The sequence below is a fragment of the Mesoplodon densirostris genome, chromosome 5 (genome assembly GCF_025265405.1).
Source record: "Mesoplodon densirostris isolate mMesDen1 chromosome 5, mMesDen1 primary haplotype, whole genome shotgun sequence".
NCBI classification, from domain to species: Eukaryota; Metazoa; Chordata; class Mammalia; order Artiodactyla; family Ziphiidae; genus Mesoplodon; species Mesoplodon densirostris.
The window spans coordinates 2,957,912-2,975,449 of NC_082665.1; the positions used below are offsets into that span (position 1 = coordinate 2,957,912).

At 46.0% G+C, this 17,538-nt stretch overlaps 1 protein-coding gene across 3 annotated transcripts; it reads left to right on the forward strand.

Annotated features, from left to right (window-relative positions):
* The first annotated feature begins 136 nt into the window (after positions 1-136).
* U2AF1 (U2 small nuclear RNA auxiliary factor 1) lies at positions 137-13,005 on the forward strand. 3 transcript variants are annotated; one of them, XM_060100412.1, is made up of 8 exons: positions 137-251; positions 3,708-3,795; positions 6,235-6,301; positions 10,544-10,593; positions 10,746-10,844; positions 11,392-11,525; positions 11,600-11,692; positions 12,724-13,005. In XM_060100412.1, exons 1-8 carry the CDS (start codon positions 208-210, stop codon positions 12,860-12,862), a joined length of 714 nt encoding a protein of 237 aa, XP_059956395.1. In that variant the 5' UTR covers positions 137-207; the 3' UTR covers positions 12,863-13,005. The 3 variants fall into 3 exon arrangements, with proteins under 3 accessions (XP_059956395.1, XP_059956394.1, XP_059956397.1); XM_060100411.1 differs by lacking the exon at positions 6,235-6,301 and adding an exon at positions 7,118-7,184; XM_060100414.1 differs by lacking the exons at positions 6,235-6,301; positions 12,724-13,005 and adding exons at positions 7,118-7,184; positions 11,834-12,697.
* Positions 13,006-17,538: the final 4,533 nt, after the last annotated feature.

A 17,538-nucleotide genomic window follows, 5' to 3' on the forward strand; every position in this document is an offset into this window, starting at 1 on the left:
CGCGCGGGCTCCTGGGCCGCGAGGGCGGTGCCTCCCGCGCGCGTCAAGCCCCTCCCACGCGCAGGCAGCGTCTCTTCCGATTGGGCAGCGTCGCCAGGCCGTCGGGGTGGGGCGAGAGTCGTCGCGTCCGGGTGACGTCTCCCGAGGGCGTCGGGAGGGGTCGTCGGCGTCCGCAGCACTGTCGGCGGCCGCGGCGGCGGGTGGGAAATGGCGGAGTATTTGGCCTCCATCTTCGGCACCGAGAAAGACAAGTGAGTGAGAGCCGGCCGCCGGGGTCCCGGGCCAGAGGGGCGGGCGGCGTGCGGCGGGGCTCGGCGGCGGGGCCCGGGAGTCGGCGGGAGGCCCGGCGGGCCGGCGGGGGGAGGGGCGGGCGGCTCTTCCGGCCTCGGGAGTCGAGCGCCGCCGCCTCGTGCGCCCGGGCGGGCGGGCGGGCGATGGGCCGGGCGGGTGGCGGGCTTCCGCTCAGGCGGCGCGGCCTCTCCCGCCGGGGGCTCCTCGGCGGCCCACCTACAGGCGACCCTGGCCCCCGCGCCCCCGGCACTCGGAAGCCGCCTCGAGTTGTGCTGAAGTTGTCAACATTAACGATTCCCCCAACTTTCATCTTTTAATGTCGAGTCGGGCAGGCGGTAGTACAAGCTTCGCCCGCGTTAAATCGTTAGATAACTTAGGGTCCTAACTGTTAGGGTTTTATCCGCTTCACGAGCCTCTTGTGTGAGTTAAGTGGTGATCGGGCTGATCATAAGGACAGTTGATGTGAAAAAGTATTTTGGAGATTACGGGTTTAACTAACCATAAAAGACATAATCTGATTTTAAAATACTTTAAGATGTAATTCCAATATAAGAGTAAGATGGGTGTTTTTTTCTTTTATTAGGTTGTATATCTTTCGTAATCAATTGTTAGATTAAAAGTAAAACATATAATTTTGACTTTGCCACGTATTAATTTCCAGTTTATTCACTGAAGTTTAGACTAAAGGGAATGTTTCCAGACATTTTGGAGGATAATTCTTATTTGAAAACCCCAAGACTAAGCTTAATCTATTCTTTGAATAAATGGTTAATTAACATCTTGGGTTTCTTTAGGGCTGTACAGGGCTTACGTGAATATGTTTTTAATGATAAACTCTTAAGTGTACTATAGATAATGTTTTAATACCACTTGATCAAACACTTTAAATTGTTTCTGTTTTCCAGGATGCAGTCTATCTTGTAAAATGTCTTCTTTTACACATTCTAGAATTTCCTGTGTTGTTTGGAAGAGGGGGTTATATTTTTTCCTAGCAAAACTCACAAGACAAAAGCATCAGTCATACTCACTCCAGAAACATTAATTGAGTGTCAACTCCAGGCCAATCTCTGGGGACTCAGAGATGGGTAAAATTTGGATCTTGTTCTCAAGGAACTCAAGGAGTGAGGGGGTACTTACCACGTAAAGGATAACTAAAGTAAAACGCATTAAAATGTATTAAGTGCTATGGAAGAGGTGTGTGCTCCGAAGGCTGTGGCTCCAGAGGCGGCAGCTTGGGGAACAGGATCTTGAATGGATTGGCCAGCTCTGCTGGAAAAAGAGGCTTCTCGGAGTTTGCTGAAGAGCGTGCAGTGTTAATTTCACTCTTGAGCTTACGTTAGTGTGGGCCATGACTTATGTCCCATGCAGTTTTTTTCCATTGTTCTGGTAAAAAGCTGCATAAGGTGGTGTCTTCGCTCTTGCTCTATGAAACTCTTAGTTCAGAGGTTCATTTCAATGTTTTTTATATTCGTTCTATAAATAACCACATTTCAGTCTGTTGGTGCTGTATTGTAAAAATCATGGCTATAATTCAGGAAACTTGATTATTTAATCTAGGTTTCTCATTTCAGGGAGACTTGTGGGGTTTTAGTTTCCAGGAAACATCTCGACTCCTAAAAAATGAAAATGATGATTCCCGCTAACCTTTTTTCTTTTCTTTTCTTTTTCTTATTTTTCAATTTAAGCTGGAAGTAAAATGTAGGTCTATACCAATTAAAAATATTAAGCTAATTACACGTGAGGTTATGGACATTTTCTAAATCTAAGCATAGGTTAGCCTTTCTAGTATCTTCTCTGTGATAGTAAATCACGTGTTTTACATCTTTTCATTTTATTTCAGTAGTTTAATGAGCACACTAGAAAAGTTTTGACTGATAGACTAAATTCACTAATTAACTGGGCATCATGAAAAGAGAGTCATCTCTGGAAGTACAGGACCAAGGATTGTTTTAATTATATGGTATAGTTGGGTATTAATTGTTGAGATGGGTTTTGTCTATTCTGGGATATTCTTAAAATAAGCTCTTTATTTTCGAGTGACTTCCTGAAGATGTAATGTTATATACTCAAGTGAACTAATCTGAAGCAAGACCTATACGTTTGCAAATACACGTAGTAATCATTTTCCTCTCCTGATAAATTTAGACTTTTCCACTTTTATTGCTATCTAATAATAAATCAATGGCTAGTTGATCTTCATGGTCCATCAGATTTCACTGAGGCCCTTTGACCTTAACTCTGGATGGCCCTTGCTAAAACCTTGAATCTACAGGTAACTTTCCCACCTCTGCAAGTCTAAATTTGAATGGGGCCCACTAGTAAGAGTTCATAATTCATCATAGATGGATTATGCTGAGCCACCTTGCATTGCTGTCACTCTGGCTGGAGTGCTAGTTTTGATTTTATCCGGATGGCCCAAGTATTGGAGCATTTTAAGGGAGGGCTTTGCGATATGGGAACAGAAGGTGGCCTTGTGTAGTTCCTGCAGACGCGGGGCGGGGGGAATTCCCCAATAGCTTGTTCTCAGTGTATTGAAACCAGGAGGAATGGTTTACTTCAGGCCTCTTTTTGGAAATTTCCTGTTGGTCTGGTGTCTTGGGTGAGGGAACCTGGACTTTGTGATTATTTAGATAATAGCAACTACATGTAATGAGCACACAGAGGGTACATCTGATTCTGGTTCTCGGACCGGTGCCATGTTGGCATTTTCCTCAGTTTACAGATGGCTCCTGAGACCCGGACAGGGGCGGGCTACTGGCCCAAGTCCAGGCAGCTAGTAGCCGACTCAGGATCTTGACCCCTCGCTACACCGTGTTGATGTCCTCAAGAGAGAATTTCATCGTGGAAGACTAGAGAACAGATAGGTTTTAAGTTAAATACAGTTTTAGATTAACTTAACGTACAGTTTAAGAGGAACCGATGTAGCGGTACAGTTGACCTTTGAACCACGTGGAGGTTGGCGTGCTGACCCTCTGCACAGTCCATAATCCAGTCTGAGGTTAACTTACAGTCAGCCCATGTCTGCTGTTCCGAATCCTACGATTCACCCAACCGTGGGTCGTGTAGTACCGTAGGATTTAATGACTAAAAAACCTGAATATAAGTGGACCTGCGTAGCTCAAGCCCGTGCTGTTCAAGGGTTAACTGTAGTTGAAAGTGGAGGGGATTCCAATGCAGAGGAACCAGGTTGGAATTAGACTGTTCTTCACTGAAAGAGCACCATGTTTTTAGAGGGGCAGATTGAAGCTGAGTAGTTCTAAAACATGGGAAGGTACCTATTACCAGTAAAAACAATGTGCCTATGCTTTTGTGAAGTAAAAGAAACGTAGTTTGATAGCATTTATCATGTTGATGACATATTTCCATCTATTTGTTATCTTCCCAGCAAAATAATCAGTTCTTATTTTCCCTTACAGAGTCAACTGTTCATTTTATTTCAAAATTGGAGCATGTCGTCATGGAGACAGATGCTCTCGGTTGCACAATAAACCGACCTTTAGCCAGGTTTGTTTGTTTTTCCTTTTTTTTTTCCGTTTTCATGTAAATGATCAAAACTTCATGTACTTTACAGAGGCAGTTAATTTCCATGTGTTCATAAGCAGGGGGTTTTTTTCTATAGTTTTATTTTCCATTTGTGTTCATCAATGTGTCTGTTTAAATGAGAATGAGGCAGGTGAACCACCCCTAGCGGAAGGTCTGAGAGCACCATTCCCTGTTTTTATCCTTAGAAAGACTGTGTTGGCCGTGCCTGGCTTTCACTGCCTTACCACCCTCCCTGCCTCTCACAGGCGTGGGCTGGGAGGGGCAGCCGGGCCTGCGCTGCCTTCCCCTCCGCTCGCTGGTAGATGCAGAGCTGGCTTCCTGCTTGTTGCTCTCCAGGCAGTAGAGGTGGGTGGAGCCACCTTAGAGGAGATGCGGGCGCGGTTGTCAGCAGAGCTGCCACACTGTGCACGCGGGGGCTCTCCAGTACCCCTGGGTGTGTCCCCTCTGAGACCCCAGCCAAGGACCCAGCAAGTTGTACCATGTCATTAGAAACATGAACAATGAAAGGTAACGTTAGAAGACAGGCATTTACTTTCAGTTGTTCATGGCCAGTCTGTTCAGTTAATTGAGAGATGCCTGTTTCCTTGGGCTTGGCTCTGTTGTGAGTTCAGATCAGTCAAAAATGGTGATTTTTGATAGTTTATTTTTGGCTAATTGAAGAAAAGGCAAGGGTTTACACCCTGCAACAGATCCAGTGAATTAAAGGGAGAAAGCACCTCTGCGAGGAACAGAAAACTTCATTCCGTGTTTACCTGAATGTTTGGATTTGAAAAGGATCCATACTTCAGTCTTTCCAGACTGAGGGCTCTTGAGCGCCTTCAAGCCGCCCGTGCAGCCTCAGAACCACTGTGTATAAGTATTTAGGAAAGTCAGTCAGTTGTTGTAAGAAAGAGACGGTATTTTCTAATTTAATAGCTTTGAACATGTCCCTTTTGAAATTCAGAATATTGGAGAATTCGCTTTACGTTTTCTGTTTGTTGTAATTTTTTTTTAAGTGCTTCCATTTATGAACTCAGTCTCCCTCACTAGGCCAGTGGCCATGATCCCGTTAAAGTTTGATGGGGTCAGGTGTATGTGTTAACTTGCACATCTTGTCTTGATTCGTTTGGTTGGCTTTAGGTAGTCCTGACCACCTGTGATTTTAATGGAACTGAATTACTCCCTTCAAGTGAAGTTTCTTTTATTATTAAACAGCTACTGCCAGATGACCTGAGTGAGAGCTAAAATGAATTTCCTGTTGGATCACTGAGCTCAGTATAGCTTTCCATCAGAGCTGTCACACACTGGTGATTGCAGTTAAAAAAACCAAGTGCGGTTGGCTTTGGGAACATCGGAGTCCTGAAGTGGTTGACTCGGGGCGGTATCAGTGGCTTGCAGAGAGGCCAGGCCCTGGGGGTGGGTCTGTGTGGTGACCGCTGTGCTGTGTGGCTGGCGGGCATCCTCCCAGGTGGGTTTCCCAGAGCAGACGTGCGGCTGAGGGACCCGCACGACCATTCCCCTTGACCACGCAGCTAGAAGCAGAGCCTGCCGGTTCTGTGAAACCACTTACAAAACTGCTTTGGATACACGTTGAGACTGAATATTTATTTTCTTAAATCACGCGGTTTATTGGTTCAGCTTGTAAATCTCTAGCATAATTCAGTGTGGGTTTCTTTTTAAGCTTCTTACAGTGATGTGGACATTAAGATTCATGTGATGCTAGCCTACTAACTTAAACATGGTTTGTTTTTTCAGACAACTTGAGTTTAAGAAGAACGGTACAATGTAAGGTTTCAAGTCTGCCTGATCCAGTTTAAAGCACAAGGGCTAAAAGGATTTTTTTCCCTTAAAAGAAGGATTGGAAAAGAGCAAATGTTTTAAGCTATTGTATTATGTAAACAGAGATCCCACCAAGAAAATGTAAATATGATAGTTGTCCATGAGAGTTAGGAAACCCATTCGGTGTGCCTGTTTCCTACGAGATCAAGAGAGCTTGATGGACTACATATACTTGGGTTGTGCATTTGGTTTAAAAAATTTTTTTTCATATGGGGAATATGATTATAATGTGAATTTTTCAACATCATAGTGTCTGCTAGCTTGAAGTATGAGGAGATGTTAGTGTTCTGTTATTTACCTTGTCTTAAAACACTTCAGTGACGTGGGACTACTCAAAATAACAATTACAATTTCTTCTTGGTTGCTGGCTGACTTGACCTAAGTCACTTGACCTAAGTCACCGCTCAAACTCTGTTTTCATAATATGATGGTTTGGGTGTACTCTTCAGAAGACAAGTGTCTGACTTGCAGGAAACAAACAGCAGGCGTTGAGCCATTTGCAAACAAGTTGTCTCTTTGCAATTGTCTGATATATGCACAGCAGCCAGTAGAATTCCCCTTTTTATTTTTTTTTCCCCGCAGACCATCTTGATTCAAAACATCTATCGTAATCCCCAAAACAGTGCACAGACGGCTGACGGCTCACACTGTAAGTCCCACAGTTGGAGAAATTTTTTTAAAACAATGGTGTTAAAGAGCCCACTCTTAATTGAGACAAATAGTGTTGGCTTCTGCGCTGCTGACATAGAGCTGTTGCAAACAGGACACGGTGCCGGAGGTCCTTGGCGCACACAGCAAGAACTTGATACTTGGCCTCGTTCAGCAGGCTGGCCGGGAGGTCACTGGCCGGACCTCTTCCCACAGGGGACGTTTGTTAACGAGAGGGGTCCGGCCCTGTGACACCCAGACGTCACCAGCCAGTCACTGGTCTTCACAGTGACTGAACCCCTGGCGATTATTAAGTTCTTTCTGTGAAATCAAAAACCTTAGGAATATTTAGGATTTAATAAGGTAAGTTGCCCAATAAGTGTGGGTTTTATTTCACCATTATAATTTTTCCTCTAGGAAGTAGAGATTTCATGATACGTAATTATTGTATTTCTCTAATCCGTTTATACAGGCACTCTTTCTCATTTGTTCATTAAAAGTTTCCTGTAACAGGAATATTTTGGTAGTAGCCTGCCGAGTTGTTTGCATTCTTAACTGGATTGGAACTTTGAAATGGAGAATTTTTACAGTCTGTGACAGAAATACAATATGAGCATGTCATGGGATCTCTGTTGCATTGCAGTGTCAGGGTGCTCCAAGACAGCCATCAACTAAGAGAAAACATCTCTGCTTCGAAAGAAAATAACTTGCTCTTTTTTCAGCACTGAGTCTTGACTGAAGTGATCGCCACAGGAAACCGGTTAAGTGTTTACATTTAATTTTCCATGATATAAAGTTGTTGCGTTTTGTATTTCAGACCATTGCCCTCTTGAACATTTACCGTAACCCTCAAAACTCTTCCCAGTCTGCTGACGGTTTGCGCTGTAAGTTCATACAAGTTCCTTCCCTGGTTCCCTGGGCTTGCGTGTCAGAGCTCAGCGTCAACTCCATCTGGTCTGCCGCTGTAGTGTCGAGGACCACCTTTCACTAGAGGTGTCGAGAGCTTGTGTCCCACTGACCCCATGGAAACCTCTGTTTGAGATTGGAACTCGTGCCCACTTATTTAGGAAGGAAAAAGTGACTGGAGAGGGTGCCCTTGACAAGAGCGCGGAGCTGCTGCTCTCCCTTCCGGCCCCTTGGCCGCCATCCGGGGGGGGGGTGTGTGTTCACGCTCTTCCCGCTAACAGGGAAAGTTTCTCTGACTTAAAAAAAAATTGTTCTGAAATTGTTTTTCAGATTTTATTTCTTATTAGACTTTTTTCCCCTTAAACTCCATTTTGGAGATCATGCTTTTAACTGTGAGAGCCCTGTTCCGAGAATGTTTCCCAAGTAGGGTCCTCCAAATTGCCCTGACCCCGAGTGCAACACCAGTCCTGTGTGGACTCCTGTCTTCATCAGATACTTTATGTAGGTATTTCCAACTTCAGGAGTTAGTTTATTACATTTGGGAAATAAAGGATACTTGGTAGGGAATAGCTCTAGACTGGGCATTCAGTAGACATTACTGGTTTCTTCAGGTAATGGGAAATGCTGAATTTAAGTTACGGATGTGGTATTTACTGAGGGGTATCTTTTAGGGAACAGGAGAAATACTATCTGGAAAGTTAAACTACAGTTTAAGTTTTACAGCTGTTGAACCGTAGAGTGAATTTAGTCATCTGAGGATAAACTGAAACGAACATCCTGGACTCGTGTTAAAATCAAGGGGTCCAGACCAAAGGGTAGATGCTTCTCATTCACCAGTTTGTTTTGAAGCTGTAAAAAATAGATCACAGAATAATACCACGAGGTACCTTTGGATAGCCACAAACCTGGATCAAATACACCCTTGGCCCAGAGCCCCTCAGTTTATAGGGTGACCTACAGTGGGTGAAATGGTCCCAGCAGCCACCACCTCCTCAAGCTGGCCCCAGACTGGGAGGCCTTCCAGTTCCGTGTGTGTGTGTGCACGGCGCCTGTGTCTGCAGGGGAGGGACTGGTACATTTTTCCTGCCGAGACACTAAATGTTTTTCGACGCTAATGCTGACCTGATAGAGAATTAATTTCTTTCCCTGAATCTGATGGTAGCAGGATTTACTTGGTAGCCCTTGATTTAAAATACCTGGTTTTCTGTTTTTTAAAGAAATAAGATCAATGGGTGGAAGAAACTGTTTCTCTCTGGACTGATTAAATAATTTTGTAACAGCCCTACCCTGGGGTAGAAATGAATGAGAAGTAGATGACTGAGTTATGACAGTTAATCACTCTTTGCCCTGCTTGTTTTTTCGGGGATGCGTATGCTTTATTGACAGAAGAATGTTGGATTAGTTCTCTGTGTCTATATTTGCGATTCACAGGACTCTTGTTTTGCATATGCTACAAAATAAAAGTTTAGCTGTACTAAAGACTACAATTCTGGGGTCCAGATTGTACAAATTAAACACAATTCTGATTCTGCAATTTAGCTAGGTTCATCAGTTTCCAAAAATTACTGGCTCTTTTTAACGTACCCTTTTATCTGTAGAAAAATAAGCTGTCTCTGCTCTGATTAAGCTTAAAAATGAACCCCAGTTGAAGAGCGTTTCTCTAAGAAAACTGGATACTTATTTAAAATATATTGAGTCGTGTAAATACGTTTTTAATTGAACAGTTTTTTTATCACTCATCTCTGCCTTTTAGGTCATTTTGATTGACTCAAAAATTTTAACCAGAGCATAGGAGATAAGATATGCCCGCTATCAAGCATTTTAAAATACGAACTTTACATACATTTTTAAAATACGATATTCTGTTATATAGTAACAGAATAGAAATTCTAAGAATATAGCCAGTATTTTAACAGCCACCAAAATTTGATTCTCAGTATGGCTAAGACTTTTTGAGTGTGTAAATATTTTCTGTCTTCTCATTTTGTCTAATGTGGAGAAGGAAATTTGAAACCTTAAACTCTGCCCTTGGAGTGGGCTTCCCTTGAGTAGCTTCTCTGTTGTTTAGAACCTGATTTCTGGTCAGGGGAGAAGGCACGTTCACGGTAGCTTGTAACTCAGCACGAGCTGTCGAGTAGCCATTGTTGCCTAACGTACACAGTAAGTTCTGTGTTCTAACGCGAGCTGGATTCCTAGAAATCCAAAAGTAACTAAAATGCAGGGACACCCCCTCGCCCAGCTCCAGTGGCAAGAAAGTGAACTTAAATCATTGTCAGAATCAAACACTGAAGTTAGTTCTTATCCTTGAGGTAAAAAGTTTTCCAGAGAGCTCGGGAACTGCTTGCAGGCAGTGCAGTGTGGCTAGAGCCCATGGCCACAGCCCAGCGCCCTTAGCGGGTGCCCAGAGGGGGCCGCCAGTCCAGGAGGTGGCCTCTGGAAGGTGACAATTAAAGACAGGCTGTTCCAGCCTCAAAGCCACTCCCTGGTCTGGCTGTTTGGAACGTCAGTTTACTGACACACCAGCTTTGTGCTTTCTCAGATTTAGGTTCAGAGGACGTTAGAGTTTGATGGTAAGATTTGGTAGGAGGATGATGAGGATAGAAGGTAAATATGCACAATCTATCCGCACAGCTGACTTGATTTCACTTAGTGCATGTGACTTATGAAGGATAAACTGGATGAAAATAGTTTGAAATATAAAATAATGCTTTCTTCAACGAAGCATTGTAACTTTCCCTTTATGCGAAAGAGGGCGTTCAAAATACTGTAATTGAACTTGGTAATTATCCTACTGAGTCTTTATTTTCGGTCAATTGGGTTTTAATCGCATCAGAAAGAATTTTAATAACATTCTGTGTGGCTGCTAATTGGTAAAAGAAGCTAGTCAGGAACATAAGCTTTTAATCATTTACCCTGATTTCAGCTTTCATTTTAACCTAATAAAGGAAAGGGAAAAAATCAGTGTGATTACTTGGCCTGTATCTTAAATCTAAAAAGGAAGAAAATTTTCACTTAAAAGTTTCTTAATTTGAGAGTCAACCTTTTCCTCACACTTTCTGAAAATGTTGGCCCTTTGATGCTGATTAAAACTTGTTGTGATTTTAACATTTTAATAGCCAGAATTGAGATTGTCATAAGGGGCATTTAAAACTCTCACCACACTTTAAAATTTTAACAAGTGGCTGTGTAATGCAGTGTCTTCAGTCTCCAGTAGAACGCAGCTCTCGTTTTCTCTCTAGACAATCTGATGTGTGTTATGTAGCAGTTTGAGTTTAAGCACAGAGATGTCTCAGTCACGGTTCCCCGCTCTAACCAGCAAGATGTCTGTTGTTCTCAGGTGCTGTGAGCGATGTCGAGATGCAGGAACACTATGATGAGTTCTTTGAGGTGAGCTGTTGGCTGAAACCCACTGACCTGTTGTTCACCCTCTGTATCTGGAATTAGGACTTGTCTCCATTAATAAAAATGCCTAAACATGAGTTATGTTCAGTTGCTCTTTTACTTCTGTTGTGATCCTCAAACCACTGTCCTCCCTTCAGGAGGTTTTCACGGAAATGGAGGAGAAGTACGGGGAGGTGGAGGAGATGAACGTCTGCGACAACCTTGGAGACCACCTTGTTGGGAACGTGTATGTCAAGGTAGGAGTGAGACGGCAGGTGGGGCTGAGGAAGGGTTAGTGCTCTTAGCCGCTAACCTCGAAGTTCCACGTGCTCGGCCCTGTCCATGAATTCGATGCGCTGACCGGCCCTCGTTGGCTGCGGCTTGGGTCCGGTGGCCGGCCTGCGGGTGCTGGGAAGACGCAGGGAGGGCCCCGGTCGGCGGGTGTCTTCGGCTGTTGGTTAGCGGCTGTTGGACTGGGGAGAAGAAGCTGGTTTATATGTTTGGTTTCTTCTGCCTCCCACCCCTTTTTTTTAATAAAACTTCAATTGTCTGCATAAATCATGACGTGTTCTTTTAACCAGTTGAATTTGAAAACCATGGCAACATACATGGCATGAGCTTGGACCGTAGCAGAGTTCACTCATTGTAAAAAAAAAAAAAGGGTGGCCTGGTTCTTAAATTGCTCTCCGACATTATCCCACCCGAATTACTTTACCTGTGAGCGGGTGACGCATAGTTGAGTCAGTAGTTGAAGACATGTGTCACTGAAGTGTGGGCGGCAACGTTTCTGCCTTGCCTTTTCAGTTTCGCCGTGAAGAAGATGCGGAAAAGGCCGTGATTGACCTGAACAACCGCTGGTTTAATGGCCAGCCGATCCACGCCGAGCTCTCCCCTGTGACCGACTTCAGAGAAGCCTGCTGCCGCCAGTACGAGATGGGGTAGGTGTGTGCAGGCCCCGGGGCGCCCTGGGCGGGTGGGGGGCACGCACCGCATGACCCCGTCTGTTCTGCAGGGAGTGCACGCGGGGAGGCTTCTGCAACTTCATGCACCTGAAGCCCATCTCTCGGGAGCTGCGGCGGGAGTTGTACGGGCGCCGCCGTAAGAAGTGAGTACTCGAGTGAACCGTGACTGTTGCTTAACCAAAATACTGTTTTCAAGTAAAGCTTGGCTTTCATGTCATTTCTCTTTAAAAGGCACTGCTTAGAATGTAGTGCATATTTTAAAATGTAACATGTACTCTTTGAAGGACATTTTCCACGGCACGCACGGCTTCCTCCTCGTCAGGTCGAGATCAAACCTTAGTAACTGAGGAAACCGTTAAGCTGGTGACCACTAAAATTAGGTTTGTTTACACGGTGTTTATTCTCTGATATCTGGACTTCTTTACGTGCTGCCTATTTCCACTGGGGTTTCTTGGTTTTTATTGGCTTGGGCAGGTTTCTTTGGCTGGGGGCGGGGGCACCGCCCTGTGGACCACCAACAGTTGGGCACCATTACGTGTCTGGTCCTGTTGCTTAAGTGCAGGTGGTCGTGTCACCAAGCAGAGAAAAGGCCAAGGTGTCAGTGTGACGAGTCTCCTCTCCTACTCTGATCACTGAGTTCTGACCCCAGAGGGGTTCTCGTCCCTCTCCTGTCAAACAGATATTTGGAAATGCAGACCATATTGGTGATTGTTTCATTGTCAACAAAAAGAAGTGTAGGAGAAAAAGAACCCTGGCCTCCCCTCACCCACGGTGGGCCCGATGGACACCGTCGCTGAGCTGCGTACATGGCGGGGCGGCGGCTTGGCTGGGGCGGGACCTGAAATGGGTCAGATGTGGGGTGAGGGGTGTGTACGTCCCGTTCACTCTGGAGTAGGGTTCCCCTGGCCGTTTGAGCTGGCGCCACAGGAGGATGTGATAGAGAAGGTGTCACAGCTCTTCAGTCTGCAGGTGCCCCTTTTTATCCCTGACACTTTAACGTCCGAAACGAGGGCACATCTTACAGCTCCAGTTGTGGCTTAATTGGCAGCGTTTTTCTCCTTTGTTGGCCTCATCGGCGCAATGAGCTGCAGCGTTCAGACGTGTCCGTCCCCGTCCTGTATGTTGCGTGCTGCAGTGTGGGTGCCACGGTGTCCTTTCCTGTCCTTGATTGCAGGCATAGATCGCGGTCCCGCTCTCGGGAGCGTCGCTCTCGGTCTAGAGACCGTGGCCGCGGCGGCGGCGGTGGTGGCGGCGGGGGACGGGAACGCGACAGGAGGCGGTCGAGGGACCGAGAGAGGTCTGGGCGATTCTGAGCCGTGCTGTTCTTGCCGCGTGTCTGCTGGGAAGTGTCGTCCGTCGTTGGTTGACCGAGCCAGTTCATAATGGGAGTTTTTTTAAAAAAAACAACAAAAAAAACAAAGATGGGTTTCTGAATAAAATTTGTAGTGATACAGAATTCCCGTGTGACTGATTTCTTGTGCCAAGTCTTTGTTTCCAGTCTCTTCCTTTACAGACCTGCACATACATCATCAGCCCTTGAGGTGAAGGTATTACATCAGTCACTTCGCGTATAAATGACACGCCTACCGGTTAAGGGAAAATTCATATGCGAAAAAGGCCTGTTTCCTATGATCCGTGTGTTAACAGGTAATCCAGTGTTTCTCTTCTGAAGCTGTTAGCGGGCTGGAGTGGAAGCCCCGCAGACTGCACTGGCGTCTGCAGGAAAGTTGATCTCTCGACCCGGCGCAGTCCGTGGAGCCTGCAGTGTTGGGTTCTTGTCCGTGAGCTTCTGGTTTTGCTCCAAGGGCTGCCTTGTGTCCTGAGACATGGGTGGCACGTAACACGGGGATGCGCTCAGGCCCTCGCGTTTGTTTCACCGACTCACGGCTGCGTCGTAAACCACTGAGGGACAGGAGCACAAGCCCTGTGATCACATCTGCCTCGGCAGAACCTTCCTGTCTGGGGTTACCTTCCCAAACCATCTTCGTCATGGCACCGCAGGGCAGTGTGACTCGGGGCAGCCGTGGAGTTGTGTTCCGGTTCCTGCCGTGGCTGCGCCTCGGCTGAGACCACAGAGATTCTCTTAAGAGAAAGTCTTACCCAAAGGCAAACCGAAACACGGTTCCAGGTGACCAGCACACGGCACTGCGTGGCATCCCCGTCTTTCCTCACGACAGCCCCAAGCACAGTCGCCCGCAGGCGTCCGACCCTCTTACCCATTCCTGGGAGGTGTGCCTGCTGAGTGGGGGGAGACACACTACTTCCCTGACCAGTTTGTTTCCTGGAAGTCAGCTTTTATCTGATAAATTATAAAAAATGATTTAGTGGTTACGTTAGTTTTGTTCAGGTTTGCTGTCTTGAAATTTTGGTTTTTTTTTTTTTTTTTTTTTTTTTTGCAGTAGTAGGCAGATGATTTTGGATAGAGTGGCACTTTGAGTCGGTGGTCTAGGAAGTTATCTTTAAACCAGTTTTCATACTCCCAAAAGAGTACCAGTACTTCAGATTTGCAATCTAAGTTTCGTCAGAGTTGTGGAAATTACTGAGTCATTTCCACTGCATCTGAAGGACACAACGTGACAGAATTTTTAATTTGTATTTCTTAACTTTGATTAGAGTCACCTTTTCCTATGAAAGTCTCTAGTTTCAAAAGTAAATGAAGATCCCTGGTGGTCCAGTGGTTAAGAATCCGCCTTCCAACGCAGGGGACTCAGGTTCGAGCCCTGCTCGGGGAACTAAGATCCCACATGCCACGGGGCAGCTAAGCCCGTGTGCCACAACTACTGAGCTCACGTGCCTCAACAAGAGAGCCCGTGTGCCACAACTACAGAACCCACATGCTGCAGTGAAAGATCCCGCGTGTGGCAACTAAGACCTGTTGCAGCCAAAAATAAGTAGACTTTTTTTTTTTTGAAGTGTCATGAAAACTTTGTCACCGAAGTCAGAAAGAGGAACTTACAAAGTAAAGGGAGAGGAACGCTGCCGCCCCTCCCTCCACACCCTAATGCAGGTCTGGAGTGAAAGGCCGTTGAGGGCAGTTTGGTCCTGAAGCTGCCCCGTGTTGCCACTGGTTTGGGCATGCTTGGACCTACGCACGTCAGCAAGGAGCGGAGCGGCTCAGTAGAGAAGCCCAAGTAAAGGCGGCAGCACCCAGGTCCAAGGGGGGTTTAGTTTAGAAAGGCGAGGGGAGCTTCCCTGGTGGCGCAGTGGTTCAGACTCTGCCTGCCAATGCAGGGGACACGGGTTCGAGCCCTGGTCCGGGAGGATCCCACATGCCGTGGAGCAGCTAAGCCCGTGCGCCACGGCTACTGAGCCTGCGCTCTAGAGCCCATGAGCCACAACTGCTGAAGCCCACACTCCTAGAGCCTGTGCTCTGCAACAAGAGAAGCCACCGCAATCGGAAGCCCGCGCACCACAACGAAGAGTAGCCCCCACTCGCCACAACTAGAGAAAGCCTGCGCGCAGCAACAAAGACCCAACGCAGCCAAAAATAAGTAAATAAATAAATAAAATTTTTTTAAAAAGCCACTTGAAATAATTGATTTGTAATGAGGACGGGCCCAAATGTTACTGCAAACGTTTCTTGTCCTGAATATTAACACGATGTATATTAAGACTGAAACCAAATAGAGAATAGCTGCTGAGACAAACTCTTAAATACAGTATCAACACATTTAATTCAACAGTTGTGTTGAATTACTTCAATTAACTTCTACAGCCTTTGTTTTTTTTTTTTTGCTTGCTGTCTTGACACAGGTATAGCAAGCTTACCCTATGCATGTATGTATATATAATAGTTGAAAATCTTTTTTTTTTTTTTTTTTTTTTTTGTGGTACGCGGGCCTCTCACTGTTGCGGCCTCTCCCGTTGCAGAGCACAGGCTCTGGACGCGCAGGCTCAGTGGCCATGGCTCACGGGCCCAGCCGCTCCGCGGCATGTGGGATCTTCCCGGACCGGGACACGAACCCGTGTCCCATGCATCGGCAGGCGGACTCTCAACCACTGCGCCACCAGGGAAGCCCACACCACCACTATTGATTGGAGAAAATTCACTTCCTTTGAACAAGATAGTATTGGAGAAAGGGTTGCTGGTGTAGTCACTGCAGTATCACTTTTTCTCTTCTCAGTTCAGGAGTCCTTATTTACCAAAAGGGGATGAAACAGCAAATGATTTTCCTGTTTTTAAAAAAAAGTATTCAAAACACAGAAAACACTGGTATTATAAATGTGCTTCTAGAGCCTTTGTAATGGAAAGTCAGGCTGGGGTCTTGGCAGTCAGAGTGTCACATGGGACTCAGCGTGGCTGACCCTAGTGAGGTTGGCTTTGTTTAGTCCAGTGGTTCCCAGTCTTGGGGGTTTTCAGACCATTTAGAATTTCCCAAAGAAACAACATAGGATTGTGGTCAATATAAGATTCTCAACTTCTGGTTTGCAAGTGAGACTTTTTAAATTGCTCTCATCAAATTTCACCCATCATTTCCTGAAAGAGCATTTCAGTTTTCTATAATGAAGGTTTTTTAAACATACTCAGAAGTAGAGAAATTGTGGTGAAGCCCCAGATACTTAGACCTCGTGTACGTAAACTGTTTGCATCCCTGAAACGTAAGGACGTTTCCATGCTACCACCTCAGGAAAGCACAGCCCGGAATAAGCGTGGCTCCATCAACCATGGTACCTTGCCTTGCCTTGCCTTTTGTATCTCCTAGGGTTGGGGTGTAGCAGCACCGTCCATCAGGGTGTTGTGGCCTGTGTGTGTGTGTGAGCACGCACGCCTGTGCACCAGCCAAAAGTGAGCAAGATGGAATAAATGCCTTGTTGGCACTTGGCATTTTTGGCTGGCATTTCAGGGCAAAAATTAGGCAAAGCTCTACCCTTGAGAAAAGGATGCTCAACCAAAAGAGGCGCTTCAGAAGACCAGGTGCTCCGAGAACTCTTGGGTCCAGCCAAGCAACTTGAGAAGAGGGCTGGGGTCTGTCTAGGGGTGCGGGGATTAGGTTCTCTGAGGGCTTTGGAAGTGGCAACAGGAACTAGCCCTGGAGGCTCAATTCCTGTCCCTGTCAATCCAGACACAGGCAGCATGGAACAAAGCAGGAAGAGAAGGCACCTTGTTGGATCAGGCTTTTTATTCCAGTTGATCTACATAACCTTTTGAGAGAGAGGAGGGAACAGCTCTAGAAATCAGGTACATTGAGCAGGTTGTCCCAGTGCAAGTAACAGCAGATACGGTGAGCTAGTTCCATCAACAAAAATAAAGGATGTATTGGCTGTGTTGACCCAAAACACATAGACTGCCAGTTATTTCTCCAGCAAAGATGGGCTTTTTCAGGATAAGCAGAGAATCCAACTGGGGTCTGTAGCCGTGAGGAGCCGTGTGCAAGTCCCGGCACCGCTCCAGCTGTAGTTCTCTGCCTGCCCCACCCCGTAGGGGTTTGCATCGCCTCAGTTTCTCCAGGCTTCACGTTCCAGAGCAAGGACACCTTCCCCCAGGACACCCAGCACCTGGCGTCTCATGGACCCAAATTGGTGCTGCTTATAGCTTCCAAATTCTTCATATGAAATGAGTACGGTACTGATAAAATCTCCAAAAAATGGGACACACACACACAGAAAACTGCAGGAGAGTCTCAGTTCTGAATATGGATGCAAAAGTCCTAAATACGGGCAAACACAATCTAGCAGCATATTAAATATGCCACAGTTAAGTGGGATTTATTCTAGGAATTAAGGATGAATGATAAATATTTAATTTGTTCTATTTAAGTTTTCTTACGAGACTCCCAGTCACATTTGTCTTGTATCTCTTAGCCGGCTCCGTAATTGTCATATTTTTAATGTGCTGTGTGATGCCTACCGCACAATACTTAGAGAACTGTTATGAGGTGAACCCCCTAGTAGGTCCTGCCCAGTCAAGAAGCCGCTGCACCAGCCAACGCCCAGACCAGCCTCCCAGCCACAAAGCACCTCCCTCCTCAAGAAAACGACCATCTCAACA

Coding starts and splice junctions, on each gene's coding strand:
- U2AF1 (XM_060100412.1), top strand. CDS start 208: ATGGCGGAGTATTTGGCCTCCATCTTCGGCACCGAGAAAGACAA. Junction 10,594..10,745: donor ACTATGATGAGTTCTTTGAG/GTGAGCTGTTGG, acceptor TCCTCCCTTCAG/GAGGTTTTCACGGAAATGGA. Junction 11,526..11,599: donor TGCCGCCAGTACGAGATGGG/GTAGGTGTGTGC, acceptor TCTGTTCTGCAG/GGAGTGCACGCGGGGAGGCT.